Genomic DNA, 26,637 nt, shown 5'->3' with positions numbered 1-26,637 from the left:
ATGAACTCTCTCAATCACTATGGATGGGATCTGGGCAACCAAAGAAGGTAAATAAATTCTGGAGACATTTTATGACAGTTTTTGTTGATATATCCTGACATGTATAGACAGAAGAATAACATGAATATTCATCTACGATAATGAGTAGGCATTTGCAATTATTCGTAGATGGTTTTGGACCCATGCAATCTGTTGAGGAGCATTCAAAGGGTAATCGGGAATGGATTAAACGACCTGAGGGGGTCGGAAGAATCTTGGTTTTAGTTCAGCACATAGTTAACATTCAGTGCAGGTACATTCAACATTTTCCATAGAGAATGGTAGATTCTTTTGTCTCACAAAATGATTCAGCCTTGATACTCCTGGATGACAGAGCGCTGCATGCAGATCTATTAGTGATAATGAGCATGAAGCAGAGCATGAACGAGAAAGAGTGCCTGCAGAGCTATTAAGAGAACCTGGTCTATATACTATATCATAAGAATAGTTGGAAAGTTCAAGTCTCCATCGAAGTAGTTCACCGTTTTTAATGCAGTTTGGTGTCTGAGTGTTGAACATATATGAAGCGGCCTGTTGGTCAGTAATGATGGTAAAATATATGTCGACCGAGTAAGAAATCACGCCATTTACGCACAGATTCGACAATGGTTGATGATTCACGTTCTACTGCTGAGTGTCGACGCTCCGACTGTGTCAGGGTCCTGGAAAAATATGCTATTGGCCGTCCATTTTTAGAAAGACAGGTTGCTAATGCTGTCGCAGATGCATCCGTTTCTATTGTGAATGAAACGCCATCCTCAATGGCTGCAACTGAATCCTTACAAATTTCATCTTTTATTGTCTGAAATTGATTTTTGAGTTTTTCAGTAATAGGATAGGATGTAATGTTTAACAAAGGTGAAATTCGACTGAAGAAATTCTCTACCCATCGTGAATAGTATGAGAAGAGACCTAAGGCTTGTTTGAGTGACTTGCTACAGTTCAGAATTGGTAATTCTTTTAGTGAGTCCATCTGGATCAGGACTGATTATTCCATTTTCTAATAGGTGCCCTAAAAAACTTGAGTTTGGTTATACCATATTCACATTTTTCAGGGTTCAGTTGCAGATTAAGACGATTGACAACTTTTCAAATGCTTTCATATTTTCGTCCAATTCTTCATGAGTTTTTCCTTCAATGACAATGTCAGCTATGTAGGCAAAGGTACCTTGGAACACAGCTATCGAGTTTGTTAATCCAAAAGGTAACCGAGAAAATTCGTATAGGCCTCGTTCAGCTTTGAATGCTGTATAGATTCTTTCACCTTTACGACTAGGGTATTGGTAATATGCAGACTTCAAATCTAATTTATGAAACATTTTATATTGCGATAGTGGACGTATATTATTTAAGATTTTGGGAAGTGGAAAAGCATCAAGAAATATCGATTAATAGTGGCAGCATAGTCAATGACCATGCTACACTTATGTCTTTCGTTGTGTGTTACCAAGACTTGGGCTCTCCATCGGGAATTAGATTTCGTTATAATTCTTTCTTTTAAGAGTTTCTGTACTTCATTCCGAATAAATTCACGATCAGATGCAGAGTAATTCCTGCCTTTTGCTGCAATTGGTTTACAGTTATTTGATAAATTGGCAAAAAGACCAGGTGGCTCTATTTATCGTCTGTGCGATCTTACAGATTTGTAAGGGAGGTATTTTTTCGATTAAAAAGAAATTCTACATGGTTATGTAGCTGCATGAATTCTTGTCCAAATATAACAGGAGTACACAGGTTGGGTAGAATAAAAAAACACATTTTAGGATACATTTGTCCATTAATTGTGATAGATGCAACACAGTGACCTTAGGTTTTGCTTGTGAGGTTTTGAGGAAGCCATACTTACTGTGTCACTGGAAGGTAGTATACGAAGGCTGAGTTATCTCACAGTGTTCATTTTTATGAAATTATGACTGCTTCCGCTGTATATCATAGCTTTAACACAAGTGCTGTTTATTGTTGCCTTTACAATAGGTGTGCATCGAGATGAGGCTGTAAGAGCAATATAAGCAGATCTAGTTCTTAGATTAAGAAGTGTCTGCTTTCTTTTAGATCGGCAGATTTTAGAGAAATGAACTCTCTTTCCACATACAAGACAGTCAGCATTCCTAGCAGGGCAATAGTTTCGAGAATGGTTTTCATGCCCACAGAATTGACCTTCTCGAAAAACTGAATAAGCAGCACATTCTTTAGTTAATTCAGATGTAGGATTATTTTTAGATTCTTCTGTATACATTAATACTTTTGTTACAACTGACGGAGTGTCATAAGCCGCTGCATTCTGTTGAGCCATTCTGAGACTTCTTGCAGTTGTTACCGCATTATCCAAATTAATTTCACAGCTTTCCAGTAGTCCTTGTCGTACCATTTAGGAAGTGAGACCTGTAATAAAGGCATCCCGTGTAGCTAGTTCAGCATTCTGAGAAGCAGTGACGTTTTCGAATTTACAATCCTTGGAAAGATTTTTTAAAGAAGAGGAACTGATCAATTGATTCATCTGGTTGCTATTTTCTAGTAGTGAGTTGGTGACGAGCAAAAACAGAACTGGTTTGGCGTAAGTAGATTGAAGAATACTAATAGCTTTCTTGAATGTTATAAAGTTTGATATCAGGGAATATACTTTAGGTGATATATAATAAATAAGTATACTTAGCTTATTCTGAGAATTTTCAGGATGAGTGGCTGTCAGAGAGTAAATAAAATCGATGAGGGTACAATACCAGTGATTCCATTCGTCAGCGGTTGTTTCTGACGATCCTTCAAATTTATTAGGTTTCAAAATTGTATCCGTTGTTACTGTTACTGCTTTTTTTTTATGTTGGATAAATTGTAATAAAAATGAAGACCTTTTTAAATGAACAAAAAGGTTTTATTCAACATAAAATACAACCAGTAGGGATGCATAATAAACAGACTACAAACAGAACGAATGAACAAACGCGCCAATTTCCAACATTATTTTTAAGTCTATACGGTGCATGCATACTCACGCTACACATTACATCATAACAGAAGGCAAGTGGCTTCGACCCAAAAGGCTGTGAGTTCGTTGCTGAAGACTGAAGTTATTTGAGAAGAGCTATAAGCGCATGCTTCAAGAAGAATAAGGAGAAAAGAGAAGAGACATGCAGTGGAGGGAGAAGAGAGAGCTAACAACAGAGCGCTGCAACAAAACTCTTCCAACTACACACCATCTACATCTGCAAGAGAACCTGTTGATCCAGAATATGCTTACAGTCACAGCAGATACTGCACTTTGGCAACAGGCTAATCTGAGGAATAGAACTCCATTATCTCCTGAGATAGACAGAAGTCAACAAATATGTAAGGCACTATTTAAATGGATCATCATTGTTTACCAAGCTTTTATTCTGTTTTATTGAATTCCATTTTTTTCAGAGTTTAATAACTCCCTCAAAAAGAGTTTTGTGTTTTGCAATTTTTTAAATGAGGATAATTTGTATGATCTGAACTACTGTTCTCATCTTGGGTGTTATTATTACATTACATTTCTTCATCTTTTCTGACTTGGGAATCTGTATTGAATTTTGAACAGAACCTTTTATTTAATTCATTGTTGTAGCTTTCTTGCCATTCCATTATCGATGAACAAGTAGAAGTATCGAGTAATTCATATTTGTATTCTTAGTATCGCTCATACTGAGGATTGAACCATCAATCTTCAGAGAAATATCACTTAGAACTGAATATTAGCACCTTTCTCCATCGCTCCACGGATCCTTGCAAAAACTTAAACAAGGACGGAAGTTACATGATCTAAAATGTAAAAATAGTATCCAGAAATGATATGAGAAGTCTTTAATCACATCCTAAACAGTCTACAGTTTTTCTTTCATTTGGCCAGAATTTCATCTAATGTTTTGCTCCACTTTACAAATTTTGAATAATGGTAACAAAACAGAGGACCTTCTATTGAGAATCAGTCCATGGTCGTTTTTTAAGTCTCCTAATCTTTATTTTTTTTATTGCTAGAAATGATGGTAATAGGCGGCCAAGACTCCTTTCATTAAGGTCTGATGGCTGGCTATGGTTGATCTGAAGTGCCATTTTCAAAGATAGTAAGGTTTATGCCATTACCTTTCTACCTTGTATATAAACGAGTCGAGGGGTCTTTTTGTTGTGAGTGCCGGCCTGCCAGTATTTACTTTTGTTTTTATTTATATTTTTATATAAGAGTTCCTAAAAGCTGTCCTCTATTAATAGAAGGGATGATCCCATCCACAATCCAGAGGACGTACTGAAAGGCTTCTTGAACACACACGAGAGTTTAGTAGGCAATCAAGTTCTCTCCTATTATGTGTTTTTTAATGTTCTGTTAAGATGTCAAGAATCGGAATATTTGTTATTACAAAAATCAGAATCGAATGTTTTTTCTCCTATGTGTAGTCTGATATGTCGCTTTATCATTTTCTTTCAAGACAAAAATAGGATTCCTTATATATTTGTCTTATAATATTTAAAATATCATCAAACATTGTTGTTCATACATTTTTCAATGTCCTTTTTCATTTAGTAGTTTTAAAATAGATAAATATATATTTTAACAACAAGTTGAAAACATTGGATTAATTTGGATCATTCAGATTACTCTTCTTTTTTTTAGTGTTATTCGCACAATGTTTTGCTTAAAGTACCCACTGATCTCAGGAGTGTTTCTATTGAATATGAGACTCAGAACAAAATTTTGAACGGAACCCATTATTTAATCCACAGTAGCAGCATGCTCTCATTCAGTCATGATGGGGCAGAAGTCTTGTTGTCTGCTTTAAGGATTGAACCTTTAACCTCCAGAAGAGTGTAACTCCAAATCAATTTATACTAAATGATATAGTGGATAAAGCACTTAGTAAAACGAGAGCTCACTACTCCCCATGAATTAAATAAAAGGTTACATTTGAAATTCTGTGTAAGATGAAAATAGTCTGAATAATTCAAATAATAAAAATTAATAACCCAATCTAAAAGAGTTAAGAAACATACAGAAATAGATTGACTATTGCATGTGCGTTTGTATGTGTTTTCTAAGATGTGAAGAATCAGTATATTTCTTATCACAAAAATCACATTGAAATGGTTTTTCTCCAGTGTGTAGTCTCATATGTCGTTTAAGGTGAGAACTTTGAGAAAATGCTGATTTGCATATTTCACAATTAAATGGTTTCTCACCAGTGTGAGTTCGAATGTGATCTCGAAGCTGAGCATTGGTTATGAATCTAGAACCACACGTTTCACACTTGTAGGCTTTTTCTCCAGTATGCGTTTTTATATGCGTAAAAAGACTTGATCTGAAACCAAATTCTTTCCCACATATTTTGCAATGATAATCTCTTTCTTGTGTGTGTATATTATAGTGTTCTTTAAGATGAGCTTTTGTAGAATATGCCGATTTGCAGATCTCACAAGCAAATGGTTTTTCTCCTGAGTGTATCTGCTTGTGCCTTTTAAGAGATGAACGTTTTTTAAATCTTGACCCACAGATTTGACAGATAAAGAGTCTCTCACCAATGTGTGTGCGCAAATGAGCCATTAAATTTGATGGTACGTCAAATTTTAACGTACAAATCTGACACCCATAAAGCTTTTCCCCAGAGTGGATTTTCTTGTGTTGATTCAAGCTATTATGACAGTTACATCCTAGTCCACAGATTTCGCATATGAACGGCTTTTCTTGCATATGATTTACTTCCATGTGATTTTTAAGCTTTACAGGACATAAAAACTCCATCTTGCAATTTTCACATTTAAGATACTTTTCATCACTCATTTTTGCAATTTATCATGAAGCAAACCAGTTTTTCAAGATTCCAGTTTCAATTCAATCGGAACAGTTGTCAGAGTCAGATTCTTTACTCTTCAATAACAAATCTTTTTTCACTAACCTGGAAACAGAAAGGAAAAATACATTTTATATTTTCAAGAAATGTTTTCAGATTTAACAAGTTTTTGTTGTTTAAATGTTTAGTCTATCAATTCAGCACTACATTTTTCAATCATAAAGTGTTTTTTTTAAACTGACTTGGTCAATGTTTAAATGGAGGGTTCAGATTGTTATGTGTAGTTAACTTAAAATGGCATGCTCTGGAGTTTTATCTTCAGATTACTATATATAAAACTCAATTTATGTGTGTATTGTTTGTGTTTATCTCTGCATTTGTTTCCAGTCGTCCTGTACATACCACTTGCCACTGGTATTTAACAATGTCAACTCAGGAGAGGCTTGCGCACCTCCTGCCACAAAAATTTAATGCACAGGCACCACTATGTGGGTATCCATAATCTGCAAAAGACTGAAGGAGCCTGTGTATTGTTTGTGTGTTCTATATGGTTAAAAATTGTGTATTGAATTTCTAAAATATTTTATGACTGAATCCTATGTAAATACTCCTCAGACAGTTAACGCTATTTTCAACTTGATTAAGATCTATTTTTGGGGTCAACAGGCCCCTATTTTCAAAACAGCATCCAATAATAATGAAGAACTTGTAATTAAACCTTCCTGAGCATTTTTTGTGAGTGACTTATAGAATATTTTACAGTTGAAATAAACAGAAATTTTTTTAAACTGACTTGGTCAATGTTTAAAATGGAGAATTCAATTTGTTATGTTTAAATGGAGAGTTCAGTTTCTTAAAATGATATGCTCTGGAATTATAATTCCTGAGCACTTTTGTATCAACCTTTAAAACCATTAGGCTTCATCTTCAGATTACTATATATAAAACTCAATTCATGTGTGTATTTGTGTGTGTAATGTTTGTGTGTTCTCTCTGGTAACAAATTGTGTATTGAATTTATAAAATATTTTATGACTGAATCTTATGTAAAGAAATATTTTCAACTTGTTCAAGATATATTTTGGGGGTCAACAGGCTTTTATTTTCAGACCCTTTAAAACAGAATCAAATAATAATGAACAGATTGCAATTAAAATTGGCATAGAAATTGTATACACACAGGAGATTATTTTGAGCTATATTAGTTTGTTATAGTTTTTACAAAAAGCGTCCTAAGGGGATACTCCACCTTCCCGAGCATTTTTATTAACACTGCGCGAGTGATTTAGAATATTTTACAGTTAAAATAAACATAAATTTTTGTAAATCTATTTCATTAAAAATATGAAAAAATAACAGGCTGAAGTGCAACTATAATCAAGGGTTAACTGTAATATTTGTACAACTTCAAGAAATGCTTCATTCTAACAAGAACCATCTTAGAAGTTTTAAACGTGCCTTTGAAAATATTCAAAACTGAACAAATGTGTTTGAAAATCTATCAGGAAAGAATTTTCAGTTTGATTTCAATATGATCATTAAGGATAAATTTCATTAAAGGAAAATAATCGCCTCAGTCAAAAGTAATATAGTTGATTCTTTTTCTCCTACTTCTTTTCTTTATCCTGCATTTCACAACATAAAGTTCTGAAAATAAATTGCTTATGACCAAATGGGAATTATGTTTCTTCTTTCATTGTCATAAATTCGACATTTATTTTTCTAGATACACAATGTTTTACCAGAAAGAAATTTTTCACAGTAATTATTTTGGTAAAATAGTGGCTACAAGAGCGAATCAATCAAATTACAAATTGTATTAACGTGAATATATCAGTCTTCATTAGGGACAACCTTTCTTTCATAACTGTTTAACTTATTAGTCTCTTGACACATTTAATAGAGAGTTTAGTCTTTTACCTGTTTTTCAGAAGCACAGGTAGAATTTGTCAAAAGTCTCCTGACATTCATATTGCGATATTTTTCATCAAAATATTACTATATTTAATGTTCTTTAATGCTTTATCTAAAGTTTCAAAGTTTTTTTTTGGGGGGGGGGGCCATGGTGTATTCATCTCAAACAATGAAATCATATAACTTTAGTAGTTCAACCATACCCCATTTTTCTATATATTACAAACTGGATTATCCTTGTTTGTTAAATCTAGAGGCAACTTAAATTTTGAATTGGATCAGCAGCCAAAGTAGTTTTATCTTGTTGATGGACTTTTACTAAATAATTACTGTGAAAAATGTCTTTCTGGTAAAACATTGTGTATCTAGAAAAATAAATATGTCGAATTTATGTCAATGAAAGAAGAAACATAATTCCCATTTGGTCATAAGCAATTCATTTTCGGAACTTTATGTTGTGAAATGCAGGATAAAGAAAAGAAGTAGGAGAAAAAGCATCAACTAAATTACTTTTGACTGAGGCGATTATTTTCATTTCATGAAATTTATCTTTAATGATCATATTGAAATCAAACTGAAAATTTTTTCCTGATAGATTTTCAAACACATTTGTTCAGTTTTGAATATTTTCAAAGACACGTTTAAAACTTCTAAGATGGTTATTGTTGGAATGAAGCATTTCTTGAAGTTGTACAAATATTACAGTTAACCCTTGATTATAGTTGCACTTTGTTTCAGCCTGTTATTTTAAGAATTTTTTTTTTCAGAAGGATATCTGGTACTTACAGGAACGGACCACATGAAAGTTGCCAATGTCCTTTAGTGAAAGTGTTTTCTGGAATCGAACTTGGCGCACCCGGATTATCAGTCTGTGTCATTATGGATGATGATGTATGTTAGGGCCAACCAGTCTGAGGAAAATACATCCTCCTGAGAAAATATGTTCCCCCCCAAAAAAAATCCTGGTTTAAAAAAAAAGAAGCTTTGTTCCTTTCCTTTAACTATTATTCGTTTAAACAACAAAAAAAATTATCCTACAAATATCATTTTTGAAAGTCTTTTTCACAAATTATGTGATAAAAAAATTGTGGGAAAACCAATTTTATATGGTTTATGCAAAAAAAAAACAACAGTTTTATATGGTCTATGGAACAAGTATATGGTTCACAGGTTACAAATGGGAAAAGTGATTGTAGTCATGAAATTAAAAATATATTCAATTTTTGAAAATAAAAGAATTTATGCTTGATGGAAAACAAAAATATCAGAAAAAAAGCAATTTTAGTTTATTTTTATTTACATGATATTTACTAGGAAAAATTTTAATCTTGATAGAAATTAGTGTGAAGAAAAAATATAAAGCGAAAATAATATTGAAGGTATTTCATCATAAATGGCGTTTGGAATTATAATTTAATTCAATTATTAAAAAAAGGAGTATTTGCGTGTTTGGTTACATTAAAAAATATTTTAAGGGTAGAAGTGACCACAAATGAAGAAGGAGGAGGGAGGCGGTTATGTCATCTATTGTTGTTGATGAAGACCACAAATATCACTGGTTTTGAGGACTAAGATCAGAGTGTACTAACTGTTCTGATGCTACACTTAACCTATCCTTTCCTCGTTCAATGAAGGATAAAGCTTTCTAGACATATTTATGCTTATCCAGAGTGCCCCATTTAGGGGAGCCTGATACATGCATCTACCACACTATCGTTCAGAAACACTTGGTCCTGATGGCAAACAGGCAAACAGGGTCAAGACCACCAAGCGTAATACTAGATGCAGGTGTTGCCTGAAACACATACGGTGCCTAGTAGTCCCAAAATGGTCACCCACTGGGTACTGGCCAGTCTCATTGCTTAACTTCGGGGGTTATGCAGGCAACACACACACACACACACACACACACACACACACACACACATATATATTAGTTCATGAAAAAAAATTAAACCCCTATTCTTCACTTAATCGTCAAAACAAACGTTAGGACTAAATGAATTTATTTTGCCTTGTAAAGGCTACCGTAGTTTCTTTAAAAAATAACATTAAATTTTGGATTTTTTAATTTCGCCACGCGATATCTATATATTGAGATAAAAGATGGAATTATTTGAAATTCAGGTACTTATGTTATAATATTCTTTGCATATTCTTATAGAAAATCCTAAATCTTATGGAGACAAAAATGAATGAATAAATTTGTATCGTTTAATTTTTTTTATATATGTTCTAATAATTTATATTAATTCTGTTTATCATTAAAGAAGGTATTCATTGTTTAAAATTATAAAAAAAATTGTTTACATTGTTTTCATGGTAACGTACAGGTGACTACAGGAATTTAGTTATTTTTATGCGAGAGGGATCGAGAGTATTTTTCCACCTAAACTCTAGGTGTATCAGAATTTTTGTAGGAATTTTTGACACCCCTAACACGAAAGTGCAAATAAAATATAAAAATCTCGTAGTTTCTCTGTTAAAAGTGGATTATTTATTTTCTTTATGGATTATACTTCCAAAATAAACTATTAAAGTTGTTTTAAAAGTAATAGAAATTTTTTTTTTTTTAAACAGTAATGAATTTTCCGAACTCAATATTTTTCAATTTTTAAACTTTAAAAATCTATCAAAATTTTTCTATTGATTCTATTTTTATGATATTTTCAGGGTCAATGTGAAATTTTATGTTCTTTCCAATAAACCGAATATAATATTTTAGACAAACGTTTTTTTTTAAATTCACTCCCTCCAATTTTCAAGTTTCTATTAAAAAGTAAATAATTAATTTACTCACCGAAAAGTAAATAATTAATTTAGTCACAAATTGAAGAGAAAAGGTCAATAAATAATATATTCAAATTTAAAGCAAAAAACAAGTAGTGTTTTTAGAATTTCACCTGTAAAGTTTGAAGTTTAAAACCTTTTTTTTTAAACCACGTTATTTGTTTTATCTTTTATTTTTTTAATGGAACCTTGGTCCTTGCTCCTTTAATTGAAAAAAAATTAGGCTTGAATTACATTTTTCGAGGAGTTATAAGCTTGGAAAGATAGGGGGTCGAATAATTCACGCCTCTCATTTCGAAATATTTATTAAAAAGTAAATAATTAATTAATGTACCAAAGTCTTATATATCACAAATTGAAGAGAAAAGGTCAATAAATAATATATTCAAATTTAAAACAAAAAAAAGATCTGTTTTTTAGAAATTTACCTGTAAAGTCCGAAGTTTAAAACCTTTTTAAAAAAAAAAAAAAAACACGTTTTTTTTTTTTTTTAATGAAACCTTGGTCCTTGCTCCTTTAATTGAAAAAAAAAAAAATTAGGGCTTGAATTACATTTTTCGAGGAGTTATAAGCTTGGAAAGATGGGGTGGAATTATTCACTATTTTCACGAAATTTCTGACACACCTACCTAAACTCCAGTCTTGCTTTTGAGACAGAGTCTATAGGTCGACTTTTTTTTAGTAACATATCCCAAAAGTTAATTTTCATGTCGAAAATAGTAATATATCCCAAAAGTTACGAAAATTAATCGAGTAGAAATTAGGCGGTTTTACAATTTGTCACTGTTCAGAGGGAGACAACTCTCGTTTACTAAAAGATTCGTTCATTTTTTTCATCTCATAATTTAGGACGCGATATTTTTAAAATCAAAACATTAAAAAATAAAAAAAAGAAAGCTGCGATGGATTTTTTAACGTAACAAATTTGATAACATTAATACTACAAAAAGTAGTGTTTATATAACTATTAAGAGAAAAACCAATGATCTTGTTGTTTTATTTACATGTGCTGATGATTAGTGATTAACTAGAACGCTGAGAGACTGGAATGAAATGCGTTTATTTTCTAGTCTTACAAACCGGAACTGCTTGGCGGTGAGCCCGAAACCGGAAGTAGGGTTATGCGAGAGGAGTGGGAGGAAGACTGGATGGGGGTATTACTATTGGTTCTACAACATCTCCCTTTCTATTGAAGGAGAAGTATATTGGGTTGTGATGGTCTGGGGACGGTTTGTGGGGAGGGGGTAATAGATCGTTTGTTATGTGTCACAGGTCGAGTCTCTGTATAGGTTTGCTCGGCCTGCTTGATCTGCGTGGTTTGGAAGGCGTCGATGGAACTGATGGATGTGTCCTTGGGATGGTTAATAGGTGACCATCGGTTTGCCTTGGGTTTTGTGCTGGAATAGCGTTGTGAAGATAAGGAACTCTGTGTGTTCTGCAACAAGTTTTCAGTTGGTGCTGACACTTCATATTGGCTGCCTTGCCCTTTGTTGGCCTTAATGACTGTCTGTTTCTATGATGTATTACACCACTTGCAAGTTTCACCTGGTATGACCTTGGCTCATCAGCAATCTGTACAATCTTTCCGGGTTCCCAGAGTCTGGTTCTTTTGTCTTGAACATAAACCTGTTGACCAGTCTGTAACTCTGTGTGTTGGTGGCTATTCTTTCGGTCGTACCATTTTTTTGTTTCTTCTTTGTTTTTCTCAAGCTCTACCTTTGTTTGTTCATCTCCTAGTTGTTGTTTCGATATCAGTGGGGTCCTCATGGGTCTCCCATTCAGTAACTCTGCTGGGGATTTGATTTGAGCTGATAGCGGCCCTGTAAGCCATCATTGCTAAGTGACTGTCTGTGTTTGTCTCTCGAGCTTTCAACAATAGCTTTTTACAGATACCCACCATCCTCTCTGCGAATCCATTTGACCGGGGGGTGGTGTGGTGACGAGGAAGTGTGCTTGAAGTTGTAGGATTTGGCAAAATCTGCAAACTCTGTACTGGAATACTGTGGCCCATTGTCACTGTATACCACCTCTGGGACACCACGTTCTTCAAACAGGAGTTTCATTTGTCGAATTATTGCGGCTGATGTGGTGGAGTGGAGACGCCGTATGAATGGGCTGCGGCTGTAATGGTCTCCCATTAGTAAGAATTCCTTATATTCCATAGCAAAGATGTCTGTACTGATATACTGCCATGGGTAAGAAGGGGTTTCATGCTGGTGTAGTGTTTCTGATGGGATACTGGGTTGGTACTTCTGACATGTAGAACAGTCTCTAATTAGTTCTTCTATGTCTTTGTTGATACCGACCCAGAAAACTGCTGTTCGAGCCAGTAAACGTGTTTTCTCTATCCCTTGGTGGGACGAATGTAGTTGTTGTAGGATGTCTGATTGAAGTGAGAGAGGTATAATTATTTTATTGCCTTTAAGGAGTATCCCATCCTGGAGTCCAATTTCGTCCCTATAGTTCCAGAAAGCTTGTATATGAGGGTGGCAGTTGGATCTATTTGCTGGCCATCCCGATGTAACGGTGTTGGTGAGCTCTTGTAGTACTGGGTCCTTGAATGTTTCTGCCTTGATATCTTGCAGGCGAGTTGGAGATGCATTGAGGTGTGCGTTAAGTAGATGTATGTTGATGTCTATATCTCTGATTGGTTCCCCTGGTCTTGGTGATACCCTGGACATGCAGTCGGCTATTGGGATAGACTTTCCTGGATTGTATTTAACTGTGAAGTCATAGCCCTGGATTTTGAGTAACATTCTTGCTAGCCTTGGTGGTGCATTAGCCAGATTCTTTAAGGCTATTGATTCTAGTGGTTTGTGGTCTGTTTGTATTGTCACTGCTTGGCCCCATACATAGTGATGAAATTTCTCCAATCCAAAGACCACTGCTAGCATTTCACGTTCTATGTTGGAGTATCTTGTTTCTGGCCCTGACAGGGTTTTGCTTGCTAGAGCGACTGGCATTCCATTTTGAATGAGGGCTGCGCCCAGTCCAGCTGATGGTGCGTCTACTTGTATACTGATTGGCGCTTTTGGGTCAAAATATTTGAGCACAATTGCTTTTCCTATTTCCTCTTTTATGTTGTTGAATGCCATCTGTTCCTGTTCTGTCCAGATGAACTGCATTTTTGTCGACAGAAGGTCTCGGAGCGGCTTGGTCAGCATTGCCAGATGTGGTGAAAATTTGTTCAAGTAATTTGCTAGCCCAATAAAGCTTGTTAGTTGTTTTTCATCTTTTGGTAGTTTCATCTGAACGATCGCTTCTATCTTCTTTGGGTCTGGTTTCACTCAATCCCTTGATATGACATGTCCAAAAAAAGAAATTTCTTGTGCGCGGACCACTAATTTGTCTGGGTTGAACTTGCAGTTCTTAGACCGAGCTCTTTCTAGTAGTTCCTTGAGCGCTTTGTCATGATCGCTGCCATCCTCCTCAAATCCGACAATAACAGTGTCATCTGATATTGAGAGAACATTCTTGATGTCTCCAAAGGCATCAAACATAGCTCGCTGAAATTCGTCTTGTGCGCTCTTAACTCCCATTGGGAAGCGCTTGAACATATAGCGTCCTTCAGGGGTGATGAAAGTGGTTAGTTCTCTTGATTTCTTATCCAGTTTCATGTTCCAGTAGCCAGATTTCACGTCGACTATTGAGAACCATTTTGCTCCATGGAGTCTGGAGATGATTTCCTCAAATGTCGGTGTGACAAAATGTGGTTGCAACACCGCCTTGTTTAGATCTTTAGGATCCAGGCATAGCCTGACAGATCCATTGGGTTTTGTGACACACACAAAGGAGTTGACTCAGGATGTTGGTTTTGTTACGGGAGTTATTATATCCTGGGCTACACGGGAGTCTAGCTATGCTTTTAATTTCTCTTTTAAAGCTATTGGCACCCGCCGGGGTGAGTGTATTACTGGAGGTATTGACGGGTCAATCTTAATGCTGTACTCCCCTGGCAGGCACCCAATGCCCTTGAACACGTCAGAAAACTCTCTCAGTACGCGCTTTCTTTCTTTCATGTCTCCTTCTGGTTTTGCATGCGTTGCTGCAGTTGAATCGGTGTGGTCATGCTCCACTGTATTGGTCCCTATTGTAAAATTAAGGGTAACTAGTCCCAGTTTTCTAGAAGTCTGGAGGCCAAGTAGTGCGGGTCCCCTGCTTTTTACCACGTGGAAGTTGGCACTCGTCAATTTGTCACCATATCTGACTCCTAGGTGACATATACCCACTTGGTCGATTGGGACACCACCGAAGGCAAATAGTTTGATTGGAGTGTTTAGAAGTTGCACATGTTTGAGTTGTTTGTAACACTCCCATGGGATAAGGTTGCTCATGGCTCCTGTGTCCACCTTCGCATTTATTTTTATTTGTGATTTTTTGTTCCCTATTCTCAAGTCTGCATATGCCTCTCTAGCATCTGCTGGGACATGGGATTTTGTTATTTTTGGCCCTGATATGGTATGGAAATATACCTCTGTTGGTGAGTGGTCATCTTCCTCATCGCTCTGCATTGTAATATTATGGGCGTTTCTGTTTCTTGGGTTTCTTGTTGCTCTTGGGGGCCTGTCTTGTTTCCAAGTTGAATCTTTTGTGTCTCTGGTGTGGCAAGCGACTGCAAAATGTCCCGTCTTCCTGCACTTCCCACAAGTTTTCCCTTTTGCTGGGCATTCGCCTCTGTAATGGCTTTTCCCACAAAAATAGCATTTGTTATAATATTCTTTCCCAGCCTTTATTGCATGGGCATCTTGTGGTTTTTCCTCGGAAAATTGTGGGACACTATGCGTGTTTTGTATTGCCTCTACCTGTTTCAATGTTGCTTCTTCTGTCTCTGCAACATGTAGTGCTTCTGCGATGTTGAGATTATATCCTTCCTTAAGTAAGGATTTTTGTGTGGACTTATTGTTCAGTCCAAAAATGAAAATATCTACCAGAAGAGTTTTTTCAACGGGGGACTCGTACTCGCATTGTTTCAATATCTGCCTTAATCGTTTAAGAAATGCGTTGGCTGGTTCATCAGGTTGTTGTCGACACTGTAGAAGCTGATACCTCGAGACGCGGAAGTTTGATCTTGGCTCTATATATGCACAAAATTTCTTAATATAATTTTCTACATTACGTGTTTCACTTTCCTCAAACTGAAATGTGTCACTCAGATCCTGTCCTTCAATTCCTGACCACAATAACAGATAATTAACTTTTACGTCCTCACTTACATCCCTGAGGGGTCCGTTAAAGTGCAACATGACCTGTCGAACGAACTTATCAAAATCTTTTGCTAAATCATTACTCTGCCAATCCATAGAAGGGGGCGGTATTTGACAAGCCATTGTTGATAAGGAATTAGCATCTGAAGAAATAAGAATTTTTTTTTTGATTTATAAAAGTGTCTGATTGGCGTATGGTATTTGTTTGCTTTTGTAAAAAATAATAACAATAACGAATCGCCTACCTTGTGTCATGTCTTGTCTTCACTTTTTTTTCTTTTTTTTTTTTAAAGTGTCTGATTGGCGTACGGTATTTGTTTGCTTTTATAAAAAATAATAACAATAGCGAATCGCCTACCTTGTGTTGTGTCTTGTCTTTATTTGTGTTTTTTTTTTATTACTTTTATTCCTCAGTCTGTGACTTCGTTTATTTCCTTGTTGTTGAGTTATTCAGTTGACGTGTGTATTTCGTTAGTTCACTTTACACCGTGATGATACAACGTTTTTGAGTTCCTGCATCGCGTTCGCACGTGGACTGATGGGTCGATTGGTTTTCGTGTTTTTTTCTTCTCTTTTTTGTTTAAATTTTTTTTTTCTCTACTATAACCGTAGATATCTAGTTACATTTAACCACTTCTAACACCATGTTGTATTATTTACATGTGCTGATGATTAGTGATTAACTAGAACGCTGAGAGACTGGAATGAAACGCGTTTATTTTCTAGTCTTACAAACCGGAACTGCTTGGCGGTGAGCCCGAAACCGGAAGTAGGGTTATGGGAGAGGAGTGGGAGGAAGACTGCATGGGGGTATTACTATTGGTTCTACAACAGATCTAACGATATTTTCATTAGATGAAAACATTTAAAAAAAGAAGTTCGGCAACTTTTTCTTTTTTTAATTAAAAACTAAATGTTATGGTGTCGCGGCTTGGCCGCTAACAACAACAACAACAACAACGACAGCACAACAGACGACCAGCCATTAACAGCCTCCGCCGAAATCAGCAGTAGCAAGTAAACAACAACAGCACTACAGACGACCAGCCATTAACAGCCTCCTCCGAAATCAGCAGTAGCAAGTAAACAACAACAACAACAGCACAACAGACGACCAGCCATTGACGGCCTTCGCCGAAATCAGCAGTAGCAGTAATGTCGGCGGCCGTCATGTGATTCCAGAGCCCCGTTGTAGAAAAGAAATTTAAAAAAGACATCTTTTCTACAACAAAAACAAAAACAACAAACTTTAATTTCCTGGAAAAACTTCGTGAAATACAAACAACGAACTCCTTCAGCATCGACTGTTTGTAAAGAACACATCCGAGAATTAATATTAACTGTTGTTTAGAAATAGAAACAACTTCCTGCCCGCTCCCGGTGACTAGCAGCCCCCTGAATATTTCGGCGATATTTTCACCGCTCGGCGGCTTGGTCTCGGCAAAGCTCTGCAGTAACCGTTCGACGCTCGCGCAATTACTGTGACTCCAGTCTCTCCACTGTAGCAGTCCAGTCCACCACCACTACCGTGGCTCCGGTCTCCACGCAGTAGAAGTCCACCACCACTACCGTGGCTCCGGTCTCCACGCCGTAGAAGTCCACCACCACTACCGTGGCTCCGGTCTCCACGCCGTAGAAGTCCACCTCATCACCACGACTCCGTCCTCCATGTCGTCCGTACCTCTTATACACTGATATCTTTCTCAGTGACTGTCCGATCCGAGCGCCCGTCCGTACCTGATGAACACTGAACCCTCAGTGTTGCCAATTCGTTCGTCCGTACCTCTCATACACTGACACCTTTCTCAGTGACTGTCCGATCCGAGCGCCCGTCTGTACCTAATGAATACTGAACCCTCAGTGTTGCCAATTGTCCGTCCGTTCCTCTCATAACCTGAGGCTAACGTATCAGTACTATCCCAGTCGGACCCAAGTCGACCAATCACTCGCACCAGTTACCACGCCGACTTCTCCGACGTCATCCCAGCATTCCAGCTTACGGCGAACCGACAAGCATCCCCCTGACAGAATACACCGGCGACGGATCCCGGACCAACGTCGCCCAGTGAGAAAATTCGCATTTGCCACCCTTTCGTTTGCTTAAATAAAAGGCGAATCTTCGTCTTTAAACTAAACTACCCGAGTTTGTCATTCTTCTTTGTTCTGTTGTTTTCTTCCTTGTCCTTGTGTCTAATGTTTATTTAGTTGCACGGTCAGTTGGCTAACCACCTTCAGGCCTCTCCGCAACAATGGTAAGGTTTTTAAGAAATTAGTCTTTAACCTTAAAAAATACCAAGAATGCAACTTAAATAAAACAAAGATGAAACTTTTAAAGCTGAGACGCCTTTTTTTTTTGTGGTGGGGGGGGGGTACTGTAACAACGCTTATAATATTAATAACACCAACATCTAGTTTTTAACATTACAAAAACGAAAATGCAACGATAGTTGTAAGCTGGGGCAACTTTTTTCTACATTTTTATGACTTAATAAGAGATTAAATGCGACAAATTTTTTTTTTTCAAACAAAACTTTTTAATAAAACAAAAATGAAAAAAAAAGGCGCTAATGCACTTACTGATCCGTGCTATTTTTAAAAATCGTATTTCCAAGTTTAATTAAACTTTTATCATATGTTTTTTTTATTCAATTGTAAGGTTAAAGTACAGAATATGTACAGAACACCCTCCCCTCCCTTAAGTGTATCAAAATTTTTGTAGGAATTTTTGACACCTCTAACACGAAACTGTAAATAAAATATAAAAAAACTCGTAATTTCTCTTTTAAAAATGAGTTGTTTATTTTCTTTATGGATTATACTCCCAAAATAAACTATTAAAGTTGTATAAAAAGTAATAGAAATATTTTTTTAAAAATAGTAATGAAATTAATTGAATGTTACGAGTTCAGTATTTTTCAATTTTTAAACTTTAAAAATCTATCAAAATTTTTCTATTGATTCTATTTTTACGATATTTTCAGAGTCAATGTGAAATTTTATGCTCTTTTCAATAAACCGAATATAATATTTTACACAAACGATTTTTTTTAAATTCAGGCCCCCCCCCATTTTCAAATGTCTATTAAAAAGTAAATAAATAATTTATATACCAAAGTTTTATACATCACAAATTGGAGATAAAGGATCAATAAATAATATATTCAAATTTAAAACAAAAAAAAGTACTGTTTTTTTTTTTAGAAATTTATCTGTAAAGTCTGAAGTTTAAAACCGTTTAAAAAAAAAACACTTTTTTTTTTTTTTAAATGAAACCTTGGTCCTTGCTCCTTTAACTGAAAAAAAAAAAAATATTAGGGCTTGAATTACATTTTTCGAGGAGTTATAAGCTTGGAAAGATAGCGGGTGAAATTATTCAATAGTCTTTACGAAATTTCTGACACTGCTACCCCTCCCCATATTAAGAATGGCTTTCTAAATAATAACGTTATTTCGGCACGGGGTTTGTATTACTGTACACATAGATTCGAAAAAGTTGTCAAAAGACAAATATATAACACATAAATATTATCAAAGGCAAGATAAGTTACTTTTCTACCAAACAGGATACATTTGTGTTTTTATTCAATGTAACATGTTTATTCAGCTCGAAAAACATGCAGTGTTTACCGATGTATTGGAACATTCAAAATGGCGCCCGACACTTTCTTTAACATCGTAAGTTTGGGAAAAGGTGTTATAAATAATAAACTAGACAAAATACTATTAAAAACACCGAATATGTGTCAACTTATGTCACGGTAACATATATTGAGCGAATTTCTAACAGTATTTTGTCTAGTTTATTATTTATAACACCGTTTCCTGAACTTACCGTATTAAAGAGAAAGTCAGGCGCCATCTTGAATTTTCCAATACATCGGTAAACACTGTATGCTTTTCGAGCTGAATAAACATGTTACATTGAATAAAAACACGAAAAATATATCCAGTTAGGTAGAAAAGTAACTTATCTTGCCTTTGATAACATTTATTTGTTATATATTTGTTTTTTGCCAACTTTTTCTAATCTATGTGTACAGTAAAACAAACCCAAAATTACAATTCCGTCTACAACTATCGTCACATTTCCATTTTTTATAATGTTAAAAACTAGATGTTGGTGTTATTAATATTATAAGCTTTGTTACAGTAAAGAAAGAAAAAAAAAGAAAAAAATTCGCCGCAGTTTTAAAAGTTTCATCCTTGTTTTATTAACACAGTAACAATTGTAGGTGCTTATTCAGTTTATTGCCGAAATTGAAGACGCCATTTTTTTTCCCACACACTTGCTAGTAAAATTTAAAGGATATATCATTATCTGGCGAAACGATTACTTCCTGAAAGGGAAATAATAATTTTTCTTTTCATGCAAATAAATAACAAAAATATAATTGTTTAATTGGAAATGTTTCGATTTAATTAATGAGAACGGGAAAGTTAATTTAAATGATTGTTTTTTTTCTTTTTTTTTAACGAGGAAGTGTTTTTTCTTGTCTTTTTTTTTTTTTAAACTGGGAAGTGGGTACAGTTCTTTAATCAACTCTAAAATACTTAGCGGACTGTCTCCAAACTTTTGCCGCCACATAAATTCGGTTAGATATGATTCCACCATATGCGTGTGAGTTCCACATTCTAGTTTATTTCTTTGTTTTTGCCTCACGCCACATACGCTCAACATGGTTTGTGGTTGCACTTGTAATTGGGTCCACAAAGTTATACTGGTGATTCAGTATTGTGCGAGCCTTTTCTAGTCTTGCACAAAAACACGTGTTCACATTTCAAGCTATATTACTTGTCATATACATACATGCACACAAACATATGCGCGCACGTCCGCACGTCCACACATGTACATATATTCACATTCGCGTACATACACTCATATTCACGTGTATATACACACACACACACTAACGTACACACATGTACTCACACATGGACAACGTCACTTCCCCTTTCAAAGGAAATCAACACATGCGCAAAAGACCACCGGAAACAAGTATAAAAGCAAGAGACAAGCTGTTTCCAGCCTTTTTCGACTTAGGTCTCGAGATGAGCGGTCGTCGGACCATTCGCCCCCCCCCTTTCGGAGCGCCCGCGCGCGTCACATCCCCTGCTACTATGTAGGGGGCACAAGCTAACAGACAGTATGTACACTTTATATGCTTTCTCTCTCCATGAACTGGATTGACATTCTCACCTTTTCTCTATATATATACAACTTGTCCCTGAGAATACCTTCGCGTAGCTGACTGCTAACTGATATCAACCCTCTATCCTTTGTCTTTGTCTACACGCTGGACTATCATTCTCATTTCTACTATATTACTCACTTCTCTTCCCATGCACGAACAAACGATAGTGAGATGAATACACATTTCCTTTTCTTTCTACACCACCAGTCCCGCAACAAACGATGGTTACACCTGCGCGGACATGAACACGTGTTATATCTAAAACATTCATTCTTTCAACAGTAAATAAACGACACGTTTATCTATTCCATCAATTGAGTTTTTGTTTCCTTCATTCCATTCGTTTCATTATTTTCTTTTGTAACGGGATTAGGATTTATATATCCTGGTCCCTACAGTATTCACACGCAAATGGTGGAATCCTTCCTGAGCCAGATTGTCATAGGCTTTCCAGCAATCTGACACGATTGTCGTTCCCGGTCTTATGAACCACTTTATTACTGGAATTAATGTTCCTGCATCTCTACGGGGAACGGTTACCAGAAAACCTGATCTTGTGGCAGGTTCATATCCCCCAAAAACCCATAGCTGGCGTGGTAACCGACCAGTGTGATGTTTTCGTTTTGAAAACACACTTTATCCTGATGTTATTATCTCTAAAATAATAGATGTCTTCTTGATTAATATTGTCAAGATTCATTTTCTCCAGTAATATCAGTTTACCAAGTTTCTGGAAGTAATAAATGATAATTTTAGTTTAATCTTTCCGGACAACGTTCCCGGAAATAATAAATTTATTATTTCCCTTTCCGGAAGTAATCGTTTGGCCAGATAATGATATATCCCTTAAATTTTACTAGCAAGTGCGTGGAAAAAAATGGCGTCTTCAATTTCGGCAATAAACCGAAGAAGCACCCAATTGTAAAACAGCGCCGAAAGTTATTCATAGAGAAAAACGGTTAAAATTGGATTTTTCTTAGATGTTTTTAAGCAGACACTGAAGAGTTCATACGCAAGGGACATAATTGTGCATGCATTCTGCACTGTCTACTTAAAACATAAGAAAAATTCAATTTTACCCATTTTCCGGTAAAATCCCTTCAAAGCGTATTGAGGTTATATGAGAAAATAAAGCTGTATACGCATTATAAATGTTTCTTTTCTGTTTCTTATGTTATACATTAGTACATTAGGGATCATTTCAAGTTATAAGTTTATTTACTGTACCCATGTGTAAAAAGCTAATGAAGAATATGACATATGGTCGACGTTCTGTAGATAAAAAAGTCAGATCGATCATACTGGAAAACGAAATGAAACCAAACTGACAACTCAGAAATTCTAAAAGAAACAATTTAAACAAATCTTATTTTATACTTATATAGAATAAATGGTGCTAGTGCATGGGTGCACTTACTTATTTTTTAAAACGTATTTCCAAGTTTAATTTAAGTTTTATGATATATATTTTTTTTTATTCAATTGTAATAGAATAGGCACACAACATCCTCCCCATGTTAAGAATGGCTTTTTAGATAATAACGTTATTATTTCAGCACGGATCAATAAGTGCACTTGCACTAGTACCGAATTGCAACAACAAAGAAAACATGAAAAATAATTTACACAATTAAATTATTTTTTTTCAAATGTTTTTTAAATTAATTTTTTCAACTGTTTTTAAAATTGTTTTTACAATTTTTTTTAATTAATTTTTTTTTCAAATGTTTTTATGTTTTATAAATGCACGCGATGCAACAAAGGATTTCATCGAATTTATTGATTCCCACGCACTACAACTGCTAATCTGGCATTGCATCAATTTTCCTGTTAATAATTACCTGTAACTATAATCTCCGCCCCACCCCCAAACCGGTCAAACAAAAATATCCATCCAAAAGAAAAAAAGAACACGCCCCCCCCCAAATATCCATTAAAATACACGGTAAAAAGAAAAAATGTCGGTGCTAAATGCACTTACTGATCCACGCTATTTTAAAAATCATATTTCCAAGTTTAATGAAAGTTTTATGTTTTTTTTATTCAATTGTAAGGTTAAAGTACAGAAAACACCCTTCCTTCTTATGTTAAAAATGTCTTTTTAAATAATAACGTTATTATTTCAGCACGAATCAATAAGTGCATGAGTACTAAAATGTCCCCCCCCCCCAAAAAATACGGCCAAAAAAGTACCCCGCCCCCCCCAAAAAAAAAACACGGTAAAAAATATCCATAAAAAAAATAACAAAATAATCCGAAAAGACCAAAGTTCAAGCCAAAATAATAATAGTAATAATAAAAACAAAAACAAGGTCACACACGCCAAACTTCTGTCCTTTTCGGAATAATGAATGCTCCCTCGAACGAACTGCGTACAACATCGGAGCCGATGCGTATTTTGCTTGAGGGGCCTCCTCACCTCACTCATGTATGTCAGCCAAAATAAAAAAAATTGTTTAAATTATTTATTTTAAAAGTATTAACCATTAAAGTTTTTGCATTTTAAATTTCCGAGTTTTCAATTTGGTCTCATTTCGTTTTCCGGGATGCTTGATCTGACTTTTTGGTCACGTGAACGTCAACCATATCTCATATTCTTCATTAGCTTTTTACACGAGACATAAACATTTTAATCATGATTTTTTTTCTAGTTCACATGGGTACAGTAAATAAACTTTTAACTCGAAATGATCCCTAATGTGCTAATATATAACATAAGAAACATTTGTAATGCGTACACAGCTTTATTTTCTTTATATAACCTCAATACGCTTTGAAGGGATTTTACCCCATAATCTTTCAAATTTCAACTGCAAGGAACTTAACCAAGTACTAACCCAATTTTTTCAAGAAGCGGCGTAAACATTAATTTTACTTATGTGTAATTATAATAAATAATAAATGTTCGGTACTAGTGCAGGCGCAGCAGCAGCACAGCAACAGCAGTACAGCACTGCTGATCCAGACGTAAATAATAACGTTATTATTTAAAAATCCATTCTTAACATGGGGAGGGGAGGGTGTTTTGTACCTACCCTCCCCATGTTAAGAATGGGGGTTTGTATTACTGTACACAGATTCGAAAAAGTTGTCAAAAAACAAATATATAACAAATAAATGTTATCAAAGGCAAGATACGTTACTTTTCTACCAAACTGGATATATGTTTTTGTGATTTTATTCAATGTGACATATTTATTCAGCTCGAAAAACATACAGTGTTTACCGATGTATTGGAAAATTCAAGATGGCGTCTGTCTCACACCCTCTTTAACACCGTAAGTTTGGAAAAAGGTGTTATAAATAAAAAACTATACAAAATACTATTAAAAACCCGCCGAATATATGTCAACCTATGTCACGGTAACAGATATTGAGCGAGGTTTTAACAGTATTTTAACCGTTTTTTTTTTAATTTATAACACCTTTTCCCAAACTTACCCTGTTAAAGAGAGAATCAGACGCCATCTTGAATGTTCCAATACATCGGTAAACACTGTATGGTTTTCGAGCTGAATAAACATGTTACATTGAATAAAAACACGAAAAATGTATCCAATTTGGTAGAAAAGTAACTTATCTTGCCTTTGATAACATTTATTTGTTATATATTTGTTTGTTGACAACTTTTTCGAATCTATGTGTATTACAAACCCCTTCAACCTTACAATTGAATAAAAAAACATATCATAAAACTTTAATTAAACTTGGAAATACGATTTAAAAAAATAGCGCGGATCACTCTCTGCACTAGCACCAAATGTTCTAATGGTTTCCTTGTTTTCAACAATTTTAATTTTGCTATTATCAATTTTTTTTATTTTTCTCGTTAATCGCAGAAGGATTATTTATTATCTCCCTTACACCAGTTTGTTAACACAAGTCATCACGTGGGTACCTCACCATGTAAACATTACAAGCATACGTAGACCAAAAATACACCATGATAATAAATAAATAAACAAAAATGAAACGAGAATATAACATAATCAATTTAATTACATACCTTCCTTTACAGCATTTCTGCTCATAAGTTGTGTAAATTTTTAGAGTATATTCCTGAATGGGCCGCTTACAAACACGCTCAATGGACCGCATACGATCTTGTAATTTACAAAAAAAAAAAAAAAAAGAATATGTTATATAACAGATCTCACTCAATTACTGTATTATCTAATTATCTACTCTGTTAAAAAAAAGTGCAATTGCGCGCGCATTTCGCCGCACATTAAAATTTCAGTCACGTAATTTCCATTACGCCTACACGCAAGCTCTGCGAAGAACAAAAACAAAACTGCGTTCTCCACGCGGACGTAGCAGGCGACATACCACGTGATCAGAAAACGCGAATTACTGACCAATTAGAGACACAAAAAATGAAATATTTCTTTGATTCCATTTGAGCCAAAGATTGACTATACGAGGCAGTCTTACCGTCATTTTTTTTTTCTTAACACGGTAGTCACCACTTATCAAGGCCCAGAAGCCACTCGGGATAATGGTTATTGCGTGTACAGTAATCAATGGGATAATGTTGTAGTAATCATTAGTAATGGAGATTTGATAAAGTGTCTTACTTAAGGGGGCGGTTTATCAGGAATTTGTTTATGTTGGATTTAAAGACATGGAAGTTGTAGTCAGGTGGGAAACAGGCAAACGGAAGAGAGTTCCACAGGCGTGCAGTTCTAAGAAAGAAGCTTTGTTCATGGAATCTACGTTTTGATTTAGGCACAGATAAAGAATGGGGAAAATTATTGACAGCGGTTTCAGCTAAGCGGGTGTTTTTTGGGAAAAATTGGCGAGGGAGGACCAGAGATTGGAGCTCAGATGAGCACTTGCCATGGAAATAACGATAAAACAAAGACAGGTTCGCAACATCTCTTCTGTGAGATAGAGGTTGCAGGGAAGAGAAAAGAGCATCCCCCACTAAGCCACAAAATCTATTTTGTACTCTGTCAAGGCAGGATAGACTGTTTTTAGCAGCTCCTGCCCAGATGTGGCAGCAGTACTCTATCTTTGGACGTACTTGGCTTTTATAGAGATAGAGAATTACATCAGCAGTGAGATATCTTCTGGAGCGGTAGAAGGATCCTACCATTTTCCCAGCGACCTTGACAACAGACTTGATGTACATGCTCCATTTTAGGCCAGGAGTAATGGTCAATCCCAGAAGCTTATCAAAACATGGAGCCTCCCCTAGATGAGAGCCATTCATTTCAATTGATGCCAGATGAGAATCAGAGCGTTGATGATGTAAAGATAGGAGCTTGGTTTTAGATGCATTAAAAGTAACCAGCCACCTCTTCCCCCATTGTACCACACGTTCAAGATCAGAGGAGAGAGAATCAGAGAGAACTTTGTCATTTACGGCCTTTGATGTGTTGCCATAGATGGTCGTGTCATCAGCATAAATGTCAATGAATGATTTAAGTATGTTTTTTGGGAGATCATTGATGTAGATCAGGAAGATCGTTGGGCCCAGGATGGACTCCTGAGGGACTCCAGCATTAATACTCTGAGCCTCTGATTTCTGCCCATCGACCACTATTCTTATGAACCTATCAGAGAGAAATGATTTAATAATTGAGAAAAGATTTCCAGTTATACCGTACTTCCCTAGATGAGTTCATAATTAATGGATACTCTAATTTAACAGCTAAATCTGACACCCAAGATCGCCATGGGCATGGAATATGTGCC

General features: G+C 35.5%; 1 protein-coding gene and 1 long non-coding RNA gene across 2 annotated transcripts; both read right to left on the bottom strand.

The window, feature by feature from the left end:
- Positions 1–1,918: 1,918 nt before the first annotated feature.
- LOC145242783 (uncharacterized) lies at positions 1,919–2,332 on the bottom strand. Its single transcript, XM_080105919.1, has one exon. It carries the CDS (start codon positions 2,330–2,332, stop codon positions 1,919–1,921), a length of 414 nt encoding a protein of 137 aa, XP_079962045.1.
- A 554-nt stretch (positions 2,333–2,886) lies between these two features.
- LOC145242230 (uncharacterized) lies at positions 2,887–25,236 on the bottom strand. The gene is made up of 2 exons (XR_013862673.1): positions 24,944–25,236; positions 2,887–5,939 (listed from the first exon to the last, which is right to left on the bottom strand). It is a non-coding gene; the product is annotated as an uncharacterized LOC145242230 (long non-coding RNA).
- Positions 25,237–26,637: the final 1,401 nt, after the last annotated feature.

Source organism: Euprymna scolopes, chromosome 21 (genome assembly GCF_053919585.1).
Source record: "Euprymna scolopes isolate OS-2025 chromosome 21, ASM5391958v1, whole genome shotgun sequence".
In the NCBI taxonomy this organism is placed as follows: Eukaryota; Metazoa; Mollusca; class Cephalopoda; order Sepiida; family Sepiolidae; genus Euprymna; species Euprymna scolopes.
Note: the sequence above shows the minus strand (reverse complement) of the source record. Positions and strands in the feature narration are given on the sequence as shown.